This window comes from Nesoenas mayeri, assembly GCF_963082525.1.
Source record: "Nesoenas mayeri genome assembly, chromosome: 3".
NCBI classification, from domain to species: Eukaryota; Metazoa; Chordata; class Aves; order Columbiformes; family Columbidae; genus Nesoenas; species Nesoenas mayeri.
In genome coordinates this window covers 56,736,037-56,759,463 of record NC_137544.1, presented here as the reverse complement: position 1 = coordinate 56,759,463, position 23,427 = coordinate 56,736,037, and the positions used below count along the sequence as shown (strand labels likewise).

At 40.3% G+C, this 23,427-nt stretch overlaps 1 protein-coding gene across 2 annotated transcripts in view; it reads left to right on the top strand.

Moving 5' to 3' along the window:
• Positions 1-13,434: 13,434 nt before the first annotated feature.
• The window catches only part of PTPRK (protein tyrosine phosphatase receptor type K), a gene marked incomplete at both ends in the record, with an annotated part of 407,260 nt that continues 397,267 nt past the window's right edge, over positions 13,435-23,427 (top strand). For both annotated transcript variants that reach the window (XM_080341013.1, XM_080341012.1), the window contains one exon: positions 13,435-13,546. In XM_080341013.1, the coding sequence (XP_080197139.1) occupies positions 13,435-13,546 (112 nt within the window). The remainder of the gene's footprint in view (positions 13,547-23,427) is intronic.

Here is a 23,427-nt window from a genome sequence, read left to right as displayed (position 1 = left end):
AAGCAAATGCTTTAATTCCGTACCAGTACATTACAAATGAGCAAAACAAGCAGTGCGCCTTTTGTAACAATTTGCTGTTGTTTTGAAAGCACATCTGCATGCATATATCTAACAATACAATGCCACTGTACAAGGCTGTTCTAGATGTGATTGAGGCAAATATTTAGGATTATTTTAAGTTTTAACATTTACACAGCATTTAAAGCACTGATCTTCTCATTAAAATAGCCAGATTCATTTAGTTCTACTAGATTTATTTAAACTTGCTAAAAGCTACTTTCTTATTCTGTTCTAAACTGTAAGTTTAAGGGCAAGAGGACAGCTGAAATAGCAGAGAATGACGGACATTTCAAACATCATCTTTTATGTACACCAATATAAAAAAATCAGTTATCACTCCTTCCTATTGCAAATGAACATCATTTGTAATCATTCTCTGAGGTGATCTAGTATATATAAAATCACTTCAACTTTTTTTTTTTTTTTCTCAAATGGCACTTTTAAGAGCATGATTCCTGTAATTGCATTTCCTTTCTTTTGTATGAGAGTATCTGTAAAGACATTTGGCGTCTGATCAGCAAAAACAGCAGATGGAGAAAGGCCTTCCAACATGCTCTGTCAAGGGAATTGCACGTTTAGGTGGGGTTTTAATAGACATCAAGGATTTAGTGACATGCCAAAGATTGCATGCCGTCACTGTACCTATTATTTGTGCCTTTCTCTTTTAATAGAAATGAAAACAATTACTGTGCAGAAAAGATTTAGCTTCTTTGAGAGCATCATACCATATGGTATGGGGGGTGTATAGCTGACAAAATGAATGCAAAAATGAAGTATATACACTTCAAATGATGCTAGTTGAACTAAATTTATGTTTCAAATTTTAACTGAACTGATAGATAAGTTCACAAGTAGCAAAAACTTCATATGTTAATAGCAACTCAAGTAAGACATAAAAATACTTGTTACTGATTTTGGCTTTATATAAAAATGGCCTTGGGGACCAAAAAACATTTCAACAAACAACTAAGTAAGCACTGTATTATAAGAATGAAAATCAACAGTTTTTCCAAATAACAGTCTTGTTATCACATGATAGCACATGAAATTGCAAACAGAGAAACCCTTTTGGTAGGAAAGCAAACTCACAGCCTGTATCTTGCATATTTCTCAGGGAGTCATTAAAAAACTCTGAACCTGATGAGTTAAACCCACAGCAAACTTACCAAAATCCCTCCGCTATTCTGAATTTACACTTTTTGTAAGTAACTAAATGTGCTCCCAGAAATCTCCTTGATGTTCTAAAAATCCTACAGCACATGAAAGCAGCAGCAAAATTTTCCATTGGGCATATATGTAAAAAGTTTGGGCTTGCAGAAATTCTAGAGCTGAATGAAAAGATTTTGTGAAGGACCTTCAACAGCCCAAACTCTTTCAGTCTTTCATGGTATGAGTTTCCTTTTTGTCTTGGAGAACTGAAGGAATCGCTGCCATGCTCTATAATTCAGTGTGGAAATACAGAAACAACAGAGCTCAGCATTAGGTAGACCTTCATCAAAATGGAGAGAATATCCACATCCTTGAGGCAAATGTTATTTGTAGAAAACAGGAAAAAAAAAAAATAATAAAAAAAAAGGATTACATAAGTTTTGGCGACTTGAAGACTAGAATACCATTGAAATATTAGTTACAGTGTTATGAAAGCAGAGTTGTAGCAAGAACACTGCAGCCGCAGCAAGATCTCTTGAATCAGGTTTCAGACAGCTCAGTATCTGGGTGCACAAGGGAGAAACATGAGCTATTAATTGCAATATTAATCATATACTGCCACTATAGTATTGCAAGGTAGCACTTCACTGCATGTTCACAAAGACCAAACATCCCCTCATAATTTCTGCAACCGCTGAATTCCTTCCACCAGGACTCTACAGAACCTTATTTTCAGGAGAAATAAAATAAAGTCGTTTGGTGTTTGTTTTGTTTTGTTTTTTTAAAGTGTATTTCACTTGGACAGATCCCTTACCAAAATTCACCAGTCACATAATCTCAAACCCATTTTCTGAGTACTGCAGTGTGACTGAACACCAGGCAGAGGACATGAAAAAAACATCCTGAAGAGTTTTTCTGGTCACCTTTCCTCTGCATGTTTTTTTCCTGCCTTCTGTTTCTCTTTGATCACACAAGTATTCCTGCCTCGATCTCCTCTTCTTCACCAATGCCTGCTGTCCCAAGACAGCTTTATGCCCAGTCAATGCGTTCATTTTCCTATCTCTGCTGCAGAATGCTGGTCTAATTTTGGCTTTCTTGAAACAGGAATGTGCTAAGAAATAAACCATTAACGACATCTCCTTGTTTACATCTCCAATGTACCACTTCCCAAAACAATACTAGAGCATTTTGTGATCTATAAGCCTCCTAACCCATATCTGTGAAAATCTCTTGCAATAATCAATGTGCAAATAACCACTTGTTCACTGTGTTATTCACTGTCACATGCCCAGGTCACTCCACCAGCTATTCCCTCTGAACTCACTGAATTTTACAGTTGGGCCATAAAAGTCACAAAAAAAGCTCATGGTGTATCCCCATCAGTTTCAAAGAGGCACCAAAGCACTGAAATGAATGTGATCAGCTCCATGTATCATCAGCTAAGATCCCTTTCCCCAGACCAACAAACTCAAAATCTAATTTCTCTTTCTTTCCCTTCCAAACAAGGGGCACTCAGAGCAGCTGAAAGGCTCAGGTGATTGGAAACAAGGCACTAAGGCATTTATCTGTGAAACACAGTTCAAATCAGATCAATCTTAAATGAAAGTCACAACCATGTGATGACTGCTCAGTGAAAGCTGATGTTCTCAAACATCCAGATCACAGAAACCGTCATCACAGTGGTGTGCAGCTTTGGCAAAGACAAAGGACCACATAGCCTAGATAACTAAAATAACCTCCAGCATCCTGAATGTTTCCCTGGTCATATAGACCACAGCTGAAATACATTGGCAGGGTTGCTCACAGAAAGTTGCATTTTCACTAGTTGTGTTGTACCTGTACTGGGGATAAACAGAGGGCTTTCAGTCTCCCTGGGTTGTCAATCTGTCATCTTCCACACACACAGGGAGCAGGTTTTGCCTTTTGAAAGAAAGAACACTGTGAACAGAAGCTCGTCATTAATCAAGGCTTATTTCTCCACACACAAAAGAGAAAAGCAGAGTCAAGTCACCATCTCCACATTTGGAACTCTATTCCACTTCACAAGCTGTTGATAAAGAATTTAAAGTAGAATCAGAAAGTTTGTCCTTAGAGAAAGGAAAAAGAAACACTTAGGTCTCAGTGTGGGATATGCTGGTCTGTGGAAGTTGAATAAACTGGTACAATACACAATGCTATGACTCACAGTGCCGGATGGAAGAGCACTGTATGCTATCTATCAAACATTTGCTTCAAGACAATCCTTAAAACTTTGAACACAGCAGGATGAGAAGATCACAAACCTCTCTGGAATCCATGCATGCTGCTAGGCACTCTACCTGCCTTATAGCAACAGTGGTTATAAAAAACCCTTCATGTGCTAACCTGAAATAATAAATTAATGAGACTGCTTATAATTTATGACTGGATAGGCAGGTTTCCACTATGTGATCCCACAGACTTGTTGGAGTACTCTTTGTTAGCATAAGCCAACAGAATAACCTAGGTTATCCAGGTGTTAGAAATGCAGATTTCATTGAAAATCAGGCATGACTCAAACCTCTGACAGTTGATTATTTAAAAATTGCAGTAAAAATAATTTCAACTTAAGTGCTTGCTAACAATGTATTTTTAATCATTTCATTACTGACAACCCCCTCTGAGATCCATAGTATATAGATAAAACAATAATTAGTGTAGGCAAAAGAAAAGGCTAATTTAGAGAGATATCGTCAAGAACAATTTTTGGAACTTAAAGCCTGACACATTTTCAAATAAAGCTGATTAGTCACTGAAATCCCTTACGAGGCAAAAATAAAGACTGAAAGCCTGTTCAGACCTTTGATTTAGTTGAGCACAAGTGTGGTAACTTAACAGAGGATACTGTTGGATGACACTGTTACTGATCATGTTACACAGAAAGGCAACAAATGATCACTTCTAGTGGCCTTAAAAGCTAAAGCTTGAAATCTCGTCAGTTTTTATGAGTACTTTCTATTTTTATCAGTTTGTCAGTTTGGATGTTTAAATGTACTTTTTTTCCTCTTCTAAGTGGTTTGAAAACATGCACAGAAAGAGGGCATGTGGGGGGGGGGAAGTTATGAGATCCAGCCCAATCTAGCAAACCATTATCATCAGGCATGATGAATGAGGCCCTGATTTCAGTGGGACTATTCACAGTACCATGTGGAGAGCCGGTGTTGCTGGACAGGGCTCTCATTGATTATATAAAGAAACTAACCAAATAAACCAACCTGAAGTTCTATAAAAACTACCATGTGAGCACACTGAAAAATAGGGGGAACATATAATCTCTAATCTCTCAAGTACAAAAATTTGTAGATGTTACCCGTAACCTCTAATGTTAGAATGTAGACAGAAGTGAGATTTTAAGCAAACTATGCTCCTTATTAAATGAAATATTTAGCAATTTGGAATTAACAATTCTAATCATAAATGCCAGGCAACCACTTTCGAACTGCTACCATAGCTAATTACTCCAGTGGGAAAGGAAATCAGGAAAGGGCATTGCAGCTGTGCAAGGACAAGTTGACTTTGAATTTATATTTTGTCCAAATAAAACCTGTGGTTAGATGAAGTTCAGGAGAATCTTAACCCTTCATCTGTAGGAGCTGCAGGGTTTCTGATAATTGTTGTCTTTTTCTTCCTGCTGAATAAACTAGTGATTTTCTCCAAGACTAGCATAATTTATATTTACTGTTTTCTTCCTTTGCTTCATTGTTGTCTATGTTTATAATCTTCTCTGGGAAAATGATTTAATGATATTGTTGTTTTCATGGTGCTATCACTAGTTCCGTCATTATAGTGGTGCCATGTGGTCGGCAGTCATTGAGTGCTGGCACTCAGGTGGGCACTGTGAGAAGAATAAACAACTAGCCACTGCCTCTTATTTAGATGTCAAAAACTAGACAAACCTTCCAAATTATTGTGCATAGGATCTATAAAGTCTTTGGGAATTTTCTGGAGATCCAAATGTTGCCGACTTAGAAAGTCTCAAGATCAGATCCACTAGAAGTTACTGTGATACACTTTTTGGGTCAGATTCATTCTTAAACACCTCCTTAAGGTGTCTGAGCCTAGCAGAGAACTCTGCCATTCTCCTCCAGAGGATGGGCATCCAAGAAAATAGAGGAATTGACTGGAATGTGGAGAAAACCAGGCTGAGATCCTACAGATTGCCTCAGGTCTCCTGGGGCAGTTTTGACTTAGGAAGATAATAAGCTACCCAAACACAAGCTCAAGATGAAAAATGGCCAGTCTTTTAGACACGAACACCACTTTGCAAACTGTATCAACACTACTACTGCTGTCAGTACAATAAGGATGTAGGTTTCTTGTCTGTATCCCAAATGCCCCTGCCCAGAAGAGATGGCAGTTCAGGAACAGGCTGGGATAATGCAGAGCACAACAATAAGATATACTGATCCAGTTGTTGAACCTGGAGAAACTACCTTCTTCTAGGCTAAAGGAAAATCCATAAATACATTTCAACCTGCAAACAAATATTGCTGAGAATCCGAGGACTGTGATTTGTTTGAGGCAAGCGGCATCTGGAAATCAGGTAAAACAAGGTCTGTGTGAAGGGCTTATAATATTTACAGGACATAAAAAGATGGTGATGCAGCACAATATATTTTTCACAGCTAGTGAGAGTTGGCATTGCATTTGCTGTAAGTATTCTTGAACTGATTTCTGTTTCCTAGCCTGTCATTGTTGAGATAAAATGGACAGTAATACGGTTCAGCTGAGTAAGCGATAGCTATGATAATAAAGAATCACCTCAGTATAAACAGAAAAAAGCAGCCAAGTTTCTTATAAAAGCTGCCAGACTATTCTACATAAAAAGTAAAGACATCTTCCTTGAACATGTATTAAAGTGAAAAGAATTTCGGAATCCAATGGAGATATATTTTTAAAACTAAAATGAACCTTCAGGCCAGGTAAAACATTTTTCTCACATAAAAGGCTATGTGAACCTTCTTTTCAGGAAGGAACAAATTATATAACAAATTTCCAGGTAAACCCCAATAATTCTGCTCTACAAAGTTTTTACTTTTCAACACTCTCCAGACTGTAATAAAATTATTATTGTGGTATCCTGTCTCAGACAGCACTGTCTTTCACAATACTGTTTTCTTCAATTTTCTCTCTCTTATAGAGAAAGAAGAAATATTCCAGGTATTACATGAGTGGGTATAAGAAATGCAAGTTTTACATTTAGAACTAAAGGAAGGGAAAAAAATAGAAGAACAGAATAACTTTACACATGGCTCCAATGTCCTGACATACAGTAACTCAGAGTGAGTCACTTGCCATCCAGCAAAGACAAAGTATGGTAGTTCAACTGCCAATAAACTCTTCAGGTAGAAGTTAACCTACTTTGGATAAGATATATACACATCTATTCTTGGAGTAGGTAGCCTTTTCCATTTTAGTGGCTTATCCTAGAAACTGGGGAAACGAAGAGAATAATTCAGCTCTGAAATGAAGGAACATAAAAGTGGAAACTTAGGACTTTATGGTAGATATCTGAATGTCACATTGAAGTCTTGGAGTTAAAGTACACAGAACTGAAGCAGCAATATTCTAAGAGCAACCAGAAAATCGCCGTTGGACTCCAGAGACAAAGTCTTTATGAGTTTGTAAGATTTATTTGATGAGACTTTCTACTTTGGAAGAGAAGTTTAGTATCGTCTTATGAAAGACTGTTCTAATAGAGAAAGCTTTTGTGGAATGAGACGAGTAGTCACTATACCAGATCAGTTATGACTTCTGAGTCTGCTGAGTATGTATTAATGTGACTTGATTAATTTCCCTGGGGGATGAAATCTGCCTAAAACTACAGATAAGATGGCATCCATGAATTTTTAGCAATTTTTTCTGCAAAAGTATCTTCAGAGCATTAACAATTCCTCGGTTCTATATGAGATGAAGAAATAATTCAATATCTATTCCTCCATTCTTTGAGAGGTCATAAATCCCTACTCCAGCCGACACATTTACATGGTAGGCTGAAGAAGACGGCTATATTTTGTTCAGCATCTTTCCCTGCCCTGTGCAGGTAATGCTGGAAAACCTCTGCCAGATGTGGCCTTTCCTTTCCCTGTGGGCTGTCACTGATCAGCAGTGTAGACACGGGTATGAAATGCACATACCTGAGCCCTAGGTTTGCTTTCAGTCAGTAGCCAATGAGGTTGCAGAAATAAATGCGAGTATAGTGCTGGACTTGAAATGTCTTTAATCATATTCTTGTTCCCTTGAGTACGACTGATTGATTGCAGATTCCAATTTTCATTCCTGGCTATCATTAAAATTTGTGAAGGTAAGGTTGAATCACATACTGGGCTTCTTGAGCTTCTTTCTTATTCAAATCATAGCCATCTCCTGGTTAACAGTAAGAACCTGAATATATTCCTTTTTAATGGATAAATATGCCAGAAGAATAGGTAATGTTTTTTATATTGTCACTTACTTGTGTTTGTTTATGCTCAGGGTTGTTTTCCTTAGATCATTTTATATTCAGACAGACTCCTCAGCTACCCTCATATGTATCAATTTCCAATTAACAAGAAGAGGTTGAAACATGTAAGAATTTGGATGTCATAAAATTTTTGAATACACGACTGCAACACCAACAATTATTACAGAGAGTAATTGCTCTCCTCCAAGCCAAGCCTAGCTTTCTTCAATTTCAGTAACAGGTTTTGCAGTAATCTGTATTGGATATTTATGCCTGGATAAGCCAAATAAAGTCACTACCAATCCTAGCAGAACTGCTAAACACTACAGAGCTCTGTGTTCCTTAAAAGTAATTTTTGATTTATAAGCATTACTTATTTCACTTCAAGGTTTTCTCAAATAGGTCTTCTTTCAGATAAGAGTTCAGCAATGTCTAGTATTGAGGATCTAATGGTAATCTCAAGAATGCTACTTCCATTAAGGTAAGGAATACTGAATTATCAATTTATTGTACTTCTAAATAATTAATTTGCCTCCAAGGCCCCTTAATAAACTGATCACTGGATGTAGCACAAGTGGATGCAACAGTACTGTGAAAGGTCTTGAGGCTGCGGACAACTTACACATCATTACCCTCCCTAGATGAATCACACCATTCAAATCAAGTTGCCGAATTTTTCAGCAGTAATGGGGCCAGGGTCTGATATTTACAAATGCATTTCTGATGTCCGTTTTGTATGAGATGTCTCCTCTGCGACCTCCAAATCACTTAAACCTTGTTTAAAGAAGGGCCTAGGAAAGAGATATTTAAGTGTTTCCAGGCCTATCACTTGACAGCATTCACTAACTTTATGCTCTTTAAAAGTTCTCAAGAGGAAATTACCCAGCTCTGCACTTCTTTTTATGTATGAAATACTGCCGTGTTGCTTGTGCCAATCACAACATGCTAAGACTGGGTAAAAGCTGGATGAAAAGTGCGACATAATTTTGGATCACATTGATTTTACTTTCAGTTCGTTTCTTTCATCCATTGACTTCTTACAAACATTCTACACACTGAATTTTAAATGTGCATGTTTACCCAATTAAGCCACAAATATATGCAGGTTCACCTAATAAGAGAACAGAAGCAATACTGTGTGATTTATTCTGCTGATCACAACCAACTATTTAGCCCCAAAAACTGCCGCTAAAATGCTCTCTCTACATGGCCCATCTATGTGTTATCCTTATACATCCATTTTTCTATCAGCTTCTAGTTTTCACTGCATGAGATTAACACCTGCAAGACTTCATCCAACTTAACCATTCTCTACTGTTGGATCTCTTTGTCTGCTGTACTTCGGTGGCAACACATGCCTTAAGGCCATCTGTCCATTTTTCTCCCAATTACTTATGAAGCTTTGAAGGGCACATTGAGTGCCTTTTCGGAGCTGTTCCAAAATCTGAAAGAACACCTTCAACTGAGTTCAAGCTCAGCTTTAGTGTTGTGGACTTTAAAGCTCTACATGCCTTCAAACCATTGCAAGCAGCAGGTACAGGTACAATAATCTAAAAATAATTTGCTAATCAGTACAGAAATGCAGTGTACCTCTGCAAGTCCTGAGAAACTTCTTAAGTTTTGTTGGTGTCTTCCCCAATAGCACAAAATTATGTTTCCTCCTATGTTTCTAATGAGCATGAAGCTGTGATGTATGGCATGGGGATAGAAAACAACTAGTAAAAGGCTTCTAGGTAATGTGGAAAGATGTATTTGCTTAAGTCCATATATACAGAAAATGTGTTGCAAGAATTTGATTAAACAGTTCTGAGGAGTTTAATGCATTCATAATCACCAATAGGTATACTGTGCTTCAGCTACTACCTGCCTCCCAAAGTCCAGCTCTCAATGTCCCTTGCTCTAGCCAAGTAGTGTCTTACAGAACAAGACTCTATAAAAATAGAGACTTTTACAGAACAGTTTTTTTGATGTTTAGACAAACTCAGAGACCAGTTTCTTTCTGGGTTAGACCCTGACATAAGGAATGTAATTTTGAAAGGACTGAATTTAGTAAAACAGCTTATTTGAGAACAAGGCCATGTCTCACTCCTTGAAGGCTATTCCCATGCTATATTTTGTTTGTCAACTATTTTGTCCGTTCAAAGAAAAAATAAGACAGGATTTGGGCAATAATAGGGAATGTGTTCTCTTTTTAAAATCACAGGCTATTTTATCAGAACTGCAAAAACGACAGGCAAATGGAAGTAATATCCCGATCCTGTCTGTGTGTAAAGAATGGAAAATTCTAGGCTGAAACATGGACATTGTTGAGAATGGTTGGTGTTCAAGCAAGAACAGGAGTCTCAGAATGGGAAATGCCACACAGCCCTCTGTAATGGCACAAACGTGTCACTAGCTCTGATGGCAGGGGAGCTGGAGAACATGAGTAAGAGCTGCAGAGGTGCCCCTGGGGACTGACAGTCAGAGGGCAATTCCCCTGTTGCATGCTCTGTTCCCACCAGCTACCACAAGTAGCTGGGTTAACGTGGGGTGCTCCTATTTGGAAGCTATTTTCGTAGTCCACCTGTGCACACATGATATCACAGTATGTTTCACAGTATCACAGTATGTTTGGGATTGGAAGTGACCTCAAAAGATCATCTAGTCCAATCCCCCACTATGCAGTAGTGAACTCCCATCCTTTTCAGACACTCTACCTGCCCCATGTTGGCATCCAAAAAACAACTGTATCAGGGGAGAATGTTCAAAGATAAGGTTCAAAGGTTCAAAAGTAAGACCCTCAGCATTGTCTCCTTTCCAGTCCATGTGTCCACGGTTTGTTACAATAAGAGCATTGGCTACTGGTTCTCTGTGAAATTAGAATTCTCTAAAAAAGCCTCCATGAGTTACAGGCAGTAAAATAATACATTTAATTGAAATTTGCAGTACATTTTACTGAGATTTTTTTTCAGAAGTCAAAATACAATAAAGACCCTGCTGTGGGCATTATTGGATAACACAAAGAAAACTCGAGTCGATACAATTCTCAATTTTCTCTAGGATCTCCAACCTTGAAGAGTCAGATCTTCAAGGCCTTGGATCTTGTTAAGGTTTGTAAAATAAGTGAGCAGATTTTCACAAAGGAAGCAAAAGAGCAGAGGGGTGGAAAGTTGGGTGGGAGCAGCAAGATAATGAGAATTCCTGACTATCTGATCTTTTGGCCAGAAAAAATTCATTTAAATCTCTTGAAATCACTTCATGCTCTAGGAGAATTCTTAAAAGTTCCTGAAAAAAAAAAAAAACAAACAACAAAAACCAACAACAACAATAAAAGAGAAGATGGAAATATTTTTGCTGGTTAAGAATATGTGTTTTACTGTAACATATAGTTTATACACTTCAAATACCATGGTAAAATACCATGTTAGATATGAATTCTATCTTATAGCATTGGAATATTGCTAATTTAAGATTTTTACTGTGATATGATATATTATTCTAGACATATGTCAGTCACTACGAACACAACTAAATGATAGCCTGCGTTAAAAAATATATTATGATGGGCTTAGCAACACTAAAAAGTATAATGGGAAAGTTTTAACAGGGTTTAACAGGGAATGCAAAGAGGGTAGAGGCATCTAGCAGTTTCAGAACCAAGTTTTTTTCAATTTGACAGAAATTTATTTAACGTTTTATTTAGAGGTTGTAATAATCAAGATAAAGACAACACTTGGGATAAATACAAACATTCTTCAGGTTGGAGAGAAAGACATTACTGTGGGATCTCTCCATCTTTTGGCTGTTATATTTGGCTTACATCTAGCATGCAAGTTGTTAGCTCAGACAGTTTTTAAAAGATGTTCAAGAGGTAACATAAATATGCTTTGCTCTTAATTGAAAATGTGAAAGACTGTAAAACATTTAGATGTCTAAAAATGCAAAAGATGGAACAAAAATAAATCCGTTTATGTCACATAATATAAAAATTATCCCAAATCTCATGTGTAACTTTAAGTGTTTGTCAGGATGCCAAGTACAGTAGAAGGAAAGAGTGAACTACACATAATGGTTTGACAGATGCATACCTGGAGAAAAAGTGGGGTTACATGCGCATCTTGCCCATATCTCTCATACTCTCCGGTGAATTTTATAGTTCACAGTAGGTATGCAAGTCGGTTTTTAGCCACTCCACTCAAATGAAGTACAGGTGTTTCCAGGTGTACAGCTTTTTTAGTGATGGGTGGGTTTGGTTTTTTTTTTTGGGGGGGGGGTGTGAAGTACATGTTCGTTTGTATAACAAAGCAAGCTGTTGTGTTTCACCGTTTTTTTGTTGTGAAAACACGAGGTTTTGTGGGGGTTTAGAGACAAACCTATCAATTGCCACACATTGGCTAGAAAGGATTTTGAATCACAGCAAACCTTTGATGAACCCGGACTGAATTTCGAGTTTGCAATAAAACCTGTGAGTTTCCAGCGGTTTCAGGTTCTGTTGTAATCATTATACAACATCTCTAATTACAAGTTGCCATGCAAAAACCTAATAAAAATAGGTTAAAAATATGGAGGAAATTATGCTTATTTAAAGAGAAATTCCAGCACTGGTGCCTTTATCCGTTATTTTAAGTGCTTTTTAGGGTCCGACGCTCTGGAAGCACACGGATCTCCAGTGCTTTCTGAAACAGAGAATGAGGCCTTTATTATACACATACCTGGAGTCTGGATCTGTCGAGAAGATCCTGCTTCACAGCCCGCGGGTGTCGGAGTCATATAGCTGCACACAGACCTGTCTGAAAGGCCGGTTATTTAACACATGCAGAAATAATAGCACTAATGGCAATACCGTTTATTACAATTTCAATCCCGATCGATGAGACTTTACTGGCATACGTGCCAGGCAAGTGTTGCCAAAGAGAAGGGGGCAAACAAAAAAGCCACAAACCTTGGCTCGAAGATACAGCCAGGCTGCTTGATGCACGATAGTAACGCAACGCTCGCCACCCGATCTATAACGCGTTTCTAAAAGCAGGTACAACCAGCAAATCCAGCCCGGGGCGGCTGGACTTTCCCCCTGCAAACAGCGCCCGGGATCCACCGCCCCCCGGCCGTGCTCCCTGCCACGACCTCCCCACCCCGCCAGCTCAGCCCTTTCGCTCCTCTTCGCCTCCTCCTTCTCCTCCAGAGGCGGCAGGTTCCCTCCGGCCGAGGAGTTGCGAGCAGGGGTCTCGGTGTGCCGGCGGTAGCGGCTCCCGGGCAGCGCTGTGCCGAGCCGAGCTGAGCCGAGAAGAGCCGGGCCGCGCTGAGCCAGGCTGTGCCGTGCCGGAGGGAGAGGAGAAGAGCCGAGCCGAGCCGAGCCGAGCCGAGCCGGGAAAAGCTGTACCGAGCCGTTCCCAGCCCAGGCGGTGCTGGCCCCGGCGCCTGCAGCAGGAGGCGCTGCCGGGCGCCGCTCCGCCCGCGCCGGGCTGCGGGCCGGAGTCCCACATTCCCCCTGCCAAGTGCCGGGGAGCGGGGGTTGGCCGTGCGCGCTCGGCTCCTCCCTCCCTCCCCGCTCGCCCAGCAGCAAAGTAACTCCGGAGTACGAGGGGAGCCGGTGCTGCTGCCGCTGCTGCGTCCGTCGCGCCGCAGACGGCTGCCCCAGCGGGCCGCCCCGGGGCCAGCGGGCGCCCCTCGGCGCGGGGGTCTCCTGGCCAGGCGCCGGGGCGTGAGGGGCGGGCGAGGCGAGCTCCGCCCGCCGCCGCGGGCCGGGGCAGCCCCGGCCTCTTTGGGAAACTTCTCCGCAAGTCGGCATGGGCAGGGGGGCTGGCGCCGCCGCCTCGCTGCCGCTGCTGGCGGCGCTCGCCCTGTTGGCCGGCTGCTCGCCCGCCCTGCTCGGGGCGGCCCGGGCCCAGCTCTCCGCAGGTGAGTTGTCGCTCGGCGCCCAGGTGAGGGCAGGCGGTGCGGCCGGGTTGCGCCGCGCCCGGGGTGCCCTCCGGGGAAGGGAAAGGAAGGGGAGAGGGTCGCTAGGGATTGCGGGTAGCACCGCGCTGGGTCTCGGCTCCCACCCCCGAGGGGTGGCGGTGGGGCTGCAAAGGCTGCACCCCCATCACTCCCACCCAGCCTCGCCGGTCTGTGAGGCGCGGTGCGGCGGGGAGGGCGACCGGCGCGGGGCTCGCTGGAACGGGCAGGGCACGGGCTTCAAGCGCCTCGCAAACTCCCCTTCCTTCACTCCTTCTCCTCTCCCCGCCAGCCTCCCAGGTGGCGTCGGTGCTGGCGACGGGACCGGAGACACTGCCGCCCCTTTCCCCGCTCAAACTTTTTCCGGCGTTTCCCTGCTCGGCGCGGGGGGTGCAGCCCGCGGGGCGCCCCGGTCGCTTCCCCGCAGAGCACCCCTTGCTCCGAGGCATGGGGTCAGTAGGCACGGCCCGGGCTGCCGCCGGCTACCGAGATCTCCCCTCCTTCTTTCCCCCACCCTCATTAAAAAGAAAAAGAGTGGTGGGTGAGAAAGGGGAGGGAAGGTAGTATATGGAGCCGATGTCTGTTTTGTTTGAAAACCAAGAATTTCTCGCCCCTTCCTCCCCCTGCCACGGGGTTTTGCAGAATAAAAGCCCCCGGGGTCGGGCGGTGGGAGCTGCGGCCGGTGCGGCGGTGAGTTGTTGGCCCCGGGGGAGCCTGGGGCAGAGCCCGCGGCGGGGCTGGGGCTGGACGGGCGGTCGCTCACTCACTCGCTCCGGGCGGGGAGGGGGCAGCACAGCCTGGGCTGTGCCGCGACGATGCGGGCGGGGGGCGGTTCGTGTGCCGGACCCCGAAACCCTCCTCTGCTGGAGTTTAATGAAGCGTCCTTCGTTTGCTTAGAGTGAAGCTGTAGCGTGTGCGTGTTTTTATTGTTTGCAGTGTGAAGTATTATGTGAAGGACTAACTGAAGTAGACTTCAGGCTCTTCTTTCTTTTTTTTTTTCTTTCTTTTTTTTTTCTTTTTTTCTGTTTTAATAGTACTTGCAATCGCATCAGGTGCATCTGTTGGACAAGCGTTTGAAGCCTTTATCATAGAGTACTGATTTGAAAACTGCCATTAATGAAAGTAACTGCACCCATGAGACTTGGAAGTATGGTTTTCATAAGGACTAATATGTAGTTAGGAGGCTTTTTTTTTCTTTTTTTTCCCTCTTGTTCTCCTATAAATTAATTTTTAATTGAGACGTTTGAGATGTGTCATCAATTAAGAAATGTGCTGAAGCAGTTAGAGAAATGGTGCTGGGCTGAACAGATTACATCCCTCCTATGTGGCTGCCTTTGGTGTGGATAATTTAATGTCTGCGTATCAGAATTGTAAGATTACGTAAGCACCTACAAGCCTTTTACCAAGTGTACCATATATGCAACTCGTATGTTGTAGGAATAGTTGAAATAGAATATGCCCAAACATAACATATTTTAATTCAAAACCATACTGAAATGAGACCGGTGATTTTGCCTTTGCTGTAACTCATCAGGCTAATGTTAATGCCAAAGGTAGCTCTTACGTAAAGATGTTTTTATGAGCTTGTTCACTGGCGTAAGAGTAGGAAGTTCTGATAACTTATATGGTCTGTGGTATTTTATGCGGAAAATGTGGCATGTAGCCCTTTTTAGAACTGTGAGTACAAGAAGCCAGGTTGATACCGTGGGGTATGTGTTGGGTAAGCAGAGAAGAATGTTCAACATCCCTCTGACCAGAGTAGGTGAAGCTTGTCAAGGAGTTGCACAATTGTATCTAGGAAACATGAGGTGTGGGTGTTTTTATTTTATTTTTTTTAATAGCATGTCAGCTGCTGGAGACTTTGGTTTCCATTACCAAGCATCAGAAATACTGATGTGTTGCACTGATCAGAGATTTATTAATTCCAGAGTTGCTCAGACTTTCTTGAAGGTTTGGAGAAGTAGATTTGTTAGTAGCTGGTGCTTTCAGTGTATTCAGTTAAGGTTATGGTGCTCTGACTCTTATAAATCCATTCAATATCCACATGTAAAGCTATGCCCTACTGAACACTTGCTTTCAGTTAATCTTTGTTTGAAGGCTGTGAATTTAATAATTACCACAAGCTTTAGTTTTGTTCCGTATTCTAAACCAGTCCCTGACGTGTGTGTGGTGTTTGTTTTTGTGTGTCTGTTGATGAGACATTTCCATCCTGGTGTTAGTGGGTGCCGGACACAAAGGTTTAGGGTTCATGTGTCAATTCCAGTGAGGGCCTCCCTGTAGCCTGCAATGAGATGTTTCTGTGTTTGGTGCACACAGGAGCATCTGTTTGCTTCATAGTCATCTCCTCTGTTTAACAGGAGTACTGTTTTACAAGCATCTTCCCCCCCCCCCCGCCCACCTCACCTTAATGTAACAGCCTGAACTTTTCCTTGTTCAACTGAATCTAACTATTTTTCAGCTTCCTTTTTATTAGTATTCTTACTGTCTGAATTGTAAGAATTTAAAACTATTAATTTTTCCTTGCCATTACTGAAGCTATTAATTCAATCTAGACCTTTCACAAATTTCTCTCTTATTGTAATTTGATTTTTGTTTTATGATGCTTTGTACTACTCCCGAGTGTGAATGTTGACCAAGTCCAGAATTCTTCTTGAAAAATTTGATGTGTTTATTAAGAATCTAATCAAATTACAGTGTATGAATTTCTTGCAAGTTGGCCTTCAGGAGCATTTGTGTGATGGTTGTTATCTGTTCTTCCTTGTAACATGTTCCATGAAAGCAAATGAGAAGGCAAGAGGAAGAATAACAGCAAGTTAGGAGAAGGAACAAGGTACATTTTGTAATTGCTTGCTGTCTTAAAAATGGTGTTTGTATATCTCCACCCCCTTTTCATGCAGTTGAAACACTGTATCTTTTGTATTTCCCCACAGATCTCAAAACAAACAAACAAAAAACCCCGAGCATCTTCTCTCTGCCCTCCCAACTCAGCTATAATCCACAGTGTAATGTTTTCTGGTCTCTGTAGATTGTTTCTTTACACCGCTGCTTTCCATGACCCTTCAACTTGAGTGCGTGTCTGTCAGAATCTAGGCCAAAATGTTTTGGCAGCACATTCTCCGTTAAAGTCTGGCTATTCCTTATATAGCACCTCCTTTCATCTGCAACTCCTACAGTTTGATAAAGAACAAGTTCAGCTTGTTTCCACAACTTGATCACTTTGAACTTATATTTTTTGAATATAATTTTTAGTAATTTGCATGTTTTCAAATTTTGGGGAAAAAAAAAGAAATACATCACATTTTTTTTTAAGAACACTGCTAACTTGTCAGCTAGCTGATGGAAATATGCATTGCGCTGCCTCTGATGCAGTCTGTGCAAGTGTGTGGTTTTTGATACTAAATGAAAGATAAGAGGATAGAAATTCTAGAAATGTGTCAGCTTACCTGAAGTTATTTAAGTGTGGTATTTCAGACTGTAGGGATAGCTGAGCATAAAAAGGAGGACTATATGTTTTGCAAGTTCATGTCCTTTATTAGAGTTTTTATTCCTCAGACTTTCTTATTCCGAGTAGATATGGTATCATGAATGAGCAGGCAAGAGTAAATACTTCTGGAATAATCTTCCCCCCCCCCCAATAAAATAGGTATAGTCTGTCTTTGAGAAAGAATCCAGCTCAAAAATTGGATATTATAAAGATACTTGTTTTATAAGGATTTTGTAATTAAATGTACTTACAGAGAAATATATGATAATTGTAATAACCACATCTTTTTTTTCTGAATTTGTAATCTTGTAGTAGAAAAAATTAAGGGCCTTTTGAAAATGTTTTAAAATACTTTTGAGTAATTAAACTCGGAACAGCAAAAGTTGCTTCAGTCGTATTTTATCCTTGAATGCGCTACAATTTGTATGTGATATACAAGAGACACTTGTGCAGGTAGGCGTGTATGTGTAAGAGACTTCTCAGTAGCTTTTTTTTCCACCAAGCTATTAAAATGTATTGACAAATTATATGGAAGATAAGTGGAATTAAAAGTGAAGTTACTTTATTGCTTTCACCCCCTCCTTTCCAGATGTTTTACTTTCCTTTACACATTAAAGTCTGCTCCATGGCACTGTTGATTCAGAGGTCACTTTTCTATCTGTATTTGCAGGTACAATATTACAATTATGAAATGTCTATGAGTCTTCAAAGTGGAAATTAATATGTTTAAATGGGATTGAAAGCACCAAGAACACAGTGATCCCAGAAGTCTTGTTTAGTCCCTTTTGTCTGAGAAATCATGGCACTGCTTGATCAGTTTTCTAGCAATGTAAAGTGCATCTTAAACCAGGTGGATGTCTTGCCCTTACTTAAGATCTATATAAGATAATTACAAATAAAAATTTTTTAAAAAAGGGAGAGGGGTTAAGAAATCTGCGCAGGATCAGGGCAGAGGTCCACCTAGCCCAGTATCCAGATTCTGATGGTGGGCACTCAGGGGAGAGTGATTTTTAGCAATGTGAGTGACTTCCTCTGAGCACTGTCCACAGAGACAATATGCTGATAGTTAATGTCATTAAGTGGATTCTGGTAACTGTGATTGTGCCTAGTAACATCTTCAGCCTGTATAGCCTTTAGCATTTGCCTGACTTTGTGACAAGGAATCTATATGTTATGTGGAAAAAAAAAATCTGTGGTCTTTAAGTGTTTGTTTGTTTGTTTTAAATTGCTAGTTGTATGTTGTATCTTCTAGGTCTTGTATTAAGAGATGGTTAATGATTGCTCCCAGTTTACCTTCTTCATGCCATGAAGAATTTTTCCACCCTGTCTTCAACTATTTGTTTTCTAGTTGGGAAAGTCCATTTGTAGCCATTTGCTAGGAAGGTGCCATTTGGTATCTTTTTTTTTCATCCTTTATCAGTCATCTCTTTCTTTTCCAGTTCTACTACCTTGCTTGAGGTATCCAAGTGACAGCTACCTGACAGATTTATACAGTGTTTATAATAATAATGATTTCTGTTCTGTTTCCTATCCATAGTGTGATGATTCCTGAAACTCACTTTGCTATTTTGACCATTTGTCCTGCTTCTAGTTGTGAGCTGGCACTTTTATAGAACTATTTCATTACTGAAGAGCTGAGATCTTGTGATTAAATGATTGTCTGTGGGGTGGCTGTGTCAGTGGGCAGCAGGACTCTGTGGAAGGGGAGAGTCTTTAACCAGTCCTTTATTTTAATTGGGTTCTGGTACTTTTAAGCGAGGCTCTTGAAGTACCCATGACCTTGTGCTGCATGTCTGGGAGAATTAACCTGTTTAATGCTTACCACTGCAGTTTGTTTCCTCTTTCTAAAATGCTGTTGACACAAGTGAGTTAAAAAGAGTTCATCCTCTTACATGTAAAGGTTGGTAATATCTGGATTAACATGCAGTGGTGTGCAACACTGCTATAGCTGCTTCTTCCTCTGGAGTCTATGGTGTCTGTGTATGACCTCTTTAACTGGAAGACCTTTAGGTCATCTTACCTCTCAGGAGCTGGATAAGTCACTAAATGTCAGCTTTGCTTTACATTAACGTCAATTTTGGTGAAATGCATGCTCTAGCTTTTACAACACAGATCCTGTTGAACGTGCAGTAGGAAGCTTCCAAAACTATTACTTTAGTCCTGATAACTTAGTCAGTCAGGACACACCTCATATTTTCATGTGCTGATGGGATCCTATCTGTCATAGTTTATTATTGTCATGGAAAAACGCCTTTGTAGTGCTGCTCCCAGAAGTGTGCACTCAGATTTGGAGCGTCAGTTACAATCTGTTGATGCCATTAAGTTAATTTAACTTACTGCTGCCACGGAGAGTGGCTTTTCCATCACTTGAATGGCTCTTGGGTGTTTTTCTGTGCAAGATCTGGCCACCGTGTCGCCTTTGGGTGAGCTTGTTTAGCTTTATGTGAATCTTCTTGGAGGAAAGATGGGGCTTGGGATTAGTTTCCTTTTGATCAGTGAGTGTAGCTGATGTGAAGATATATGACCACATAAATTTGGTGTAATAGGATGCTGAGGGCTGGTGGTGGGATGGCCTGGTTTGATAATAAGCTGTAATTACAGCACAGCTCATGCAAGGTGAACCTGTGCTGTTTTGAGTCATGTTGGCTCCACACTCCGCTCACTGTGCAGCTCTTCCTTCACCTGAGGAGTGCCCAGAGGAGGCAGGAGGGCTGGGAGAGGGCTGGGAAGAGGAGCCCGGTGCTCCCTCTGAAGCTGGAGGGGTCAGGCTGGGTGAAGGCGGTTGAGGCTGTGTTCTGGCTGACTGCACACAGAGCGATGACACGGTGCTGGCGTCTCTCTGCCTGACATGCATCTTTGAGCAAGCTGGGCTTAACTGTGTTCTTTCATTATAACAGATAGCTAAGGCATTTATTATATAAATGTATAAACAAGAAGTAGCCTATTAATGGGACTTAGTAGAGAACAGCTGTGATGGCAAGCAGCAGAGGGCTTGGAAGAGGTGACACCTAGATACCAGGCTAAAATTAGAGGATGTTGTGACACCCATTTTGGGGTGCAGCAGGAACCGGTTTCACCTTTTTCCCCATGTGATCTGTCCTTCCCTCTCCAGTGGGGTGTTCAGATAGGATTGCCCATGAGCCCTGTGGATGTGGGTAGGAAAAATAGCCATGGTTTCTAAAGGCCGTGGTGAGCCAGTTGAGGAGAATGGTAAATGGCATCCATGACCATTTTGTAGCATCTGGCTGAGCATAAGGTCCTGCTGCACCTGACTTTGTAGGTCAGAAAGGCCATTACCTTTTGCTGCTTCCTGATAAGCCTTGACTGCAAGTGATTTTAAACTATATAGTTTAAAACCATGTGAACTACCCAGTTTGAAGTCACCTATAACACATGCTTACCATGTAGTTTAAAGTCACAGTCTACTTTTACCAGGAAGCTATATAGTTGAAAGTCATGTTTGCATTTTTCTAGACGTTTTATAAATATTTATAAATACTAGAAACTAACAGAAACATACTGAAATCTTTTCCTAAACAATAAGTTATTAGTGTTTATGTCAACTCAATGCTGTATTTAAACAAAGTAACAAACAAGGAAAAAAAGCCACACGCCAACCCAGCCCCCAAAACATTGAATATGACAAAATAATATGTTCGTTTTAGTGTTTTTGGTATGTACATGCACACATACCCTCAGACTTGAAAAGCAGATGTCGGTGGCGTGTGAAACTATTTTAAATATTTTTTTCTTCTGAATGTTGAGCTGCCTGATAACCATTAAAATTGTTGAAATTAACTTAAAATTATTGATTATAAAGAATACTTACACACTTAAAGAGCTTCTTTAAGTTGACTTAGTATCTGATACATTTATCTGTAAGAAGCCACGTTTGTCCATTGAAAGGAAAAAGTTAAGTATTGACCAGTGAACTTGGAACAACAGAAGTTTTTAGGTTTGCTTTTTGTTACTGAACTTAAATTTCCATAAAAGTTGGAGTTTCTGTTAACAAATCTGTACATGTATTTCAGTTAGAAGCCATTTATTTGTTGATCTAACCCAGTCTTTTTTGTGACTGCATTCATGGTCAAATCTTGGCCTTGACAGCCTTTGCACTGTTTTATTTTAAACAGTCTAAAAATATTCAGCAGGATCTAATATATTACCTAGTATGAAAACAATGAGCTAATGACACAGCACTGCGATATGTTTTATTTGAAGGACTGCAGATGAGAAGTTCTGTGAAGTTGTTAATCAAGATAATTTCTGTTGTTGATAGATAAAATGGTTGTAGAATGGAGGTTGCTGAATTGAGTGTCATGAGGGGGAATGTGTCCTTAAAGCACTGGGTGGATGTTCAGGAGTATAAGTCAATGAATTTATTGAAACATCTGTAATATGTAGTATGTATTCTGGCTTAAGAACATAGCATATGGCAGCAAAATATGCTATGGAGTAATAACACGACACATAAATGATACACTAGTCTCTGGTTAACAATGTCTGAGACTCCATATACAGGAGAGAAAATGCTTGCCACTGCCAAAAAGGAGAGGGGGGGTCCCAAAAATCACAGTGAACATCATAGCAATGGGGCAACCTTGTATTAGTATCTTTCAATCACTTTCTCAAGCAGAATAAGCCATAATGGTAAGCTTAAGTCTCTGTAAGTTTAAAACTTGGTAGTGCATTAGGCTTATTTGCTGGCATAGCTTTATTTGCTGCTAGGTTTGTGTAGGCTGTTCTTCCCAAATTATCCAATGATAGGTGTACAAATAAACAGAAAAAACATTTTGACTGTGGATCAGATCTAAAAGAGATTCTCTGGTCTAATAGTCCAGAGGGGAGGAAAAAAAAAAGGATTTTCCGTAAGCGTGAATTAACTTTAACATGTAAAAACTTGTTTGAAGCTAGGAGGTGCTATGCATGGGCCTGTCAGGCATTTGTTCTTTTTAAGAGGATCGTATGTATATGAAGTTAGCTGCTATTTACAGTAATGCACTGAGTATATGCCTCAGTAAAAGATTCGAGAGACTTGATTTCTTGAGGATTGGTGCTGTGAAAAGTTGAAATTATTTGCTTAGTACTATGGATAAGATAAGGTTATTTTTGTTAGCCAGTGTAAGAAAGATTGGACCCTTCAGTTTGCCAGAAGAAACTAATTTACTTCTGCTACCATTTACAAAAAACATGTGATTATATTTATTAATTGAGTAGCAAAAGAAACCATTTCTCAACTACCATGTCATGAACTTAATTCTGCTGACTTACGAGACACAGTTGTATACTTCAAACCAGCTTCTGCTGCAATTAAATTATGGTATGTTCAATCTAATTATTACACACTGGTTACTCAATTTATTCTGAGGTGGAGTTGTATGTTTTCTTTTGTGTGTAAACACTTGTTCTGTAACAGTAAAAATGACTGATGAATATTAACCAGAAGAGAAATATGTTATGAAGAACAATCATGGCTGTAGTTCAAATGAATTCAAACCAGCTCAGAATGAAAATTTTGACTGGATCGCTGACTTCTTGAACTACTATGAGTTTTGGTTTGTTTGTTTGTTTGTTTCCAAACACTGGCCATGTTTATTTGTGAATCTTGTAGTGTGATTTAGGATACCTTTTGCTTTTTGAATGATTTAAGGATTTAAGTAATAGAGAAAAAAGTGTATTGAAGTTCTAAAATTTTAGGCCACTTTTGTCTTCTTCACTATAGTGAAAAATTAAACTTTTAAAATGTGCTGGAGACTTGCCCTGTAGCTATTAATAAGAAAAAATGCTCTGGTTTGATATTTTATCACTTCATTGTACCATTTCTGTGTGGTATTAGACTGGAGTAAGATCAAAATGGGGAGTATGAGTTGTCTTGGTTCTTCTACTGTTGTCCTGTTTGCCTCTTTGAAAATGTGAAAAGAGCACTGAATAAAATTGAGCAAGTTCATGACTTCAAAGAGCAGAGAGAAGTTCTCATTGCTGACTGCTGTCATGGTACTTAAAATGTTTTAAAAGGGACAATTTCTTAAAACTTAGCAATCTGAAATAGCAAAGGGAGTTTTATATTTTGCTCAACAACTGATTCCTTTGAAAAAATGCTTTTTTATATTTGTAGAAGACATTTCTTCAGGTATCTCTCACATCATTATGCTGAAATCTGAATACTACATAAGTTTTAAGTAGACAATACACCAAAACTTTGGTGTATTAACTTTTCAGTGCTTTTCGTCATATGTTGTACAGAGGAGATAAATGGTCTTGGCTTAAAAATAATATTACATAAGTAAAAAAAAAAAAAAGAACCAAACTCAGAACCACTCAGCCTTCTCAATTCCTTCCCTCGTCCCTGAAAAAAGAAGTG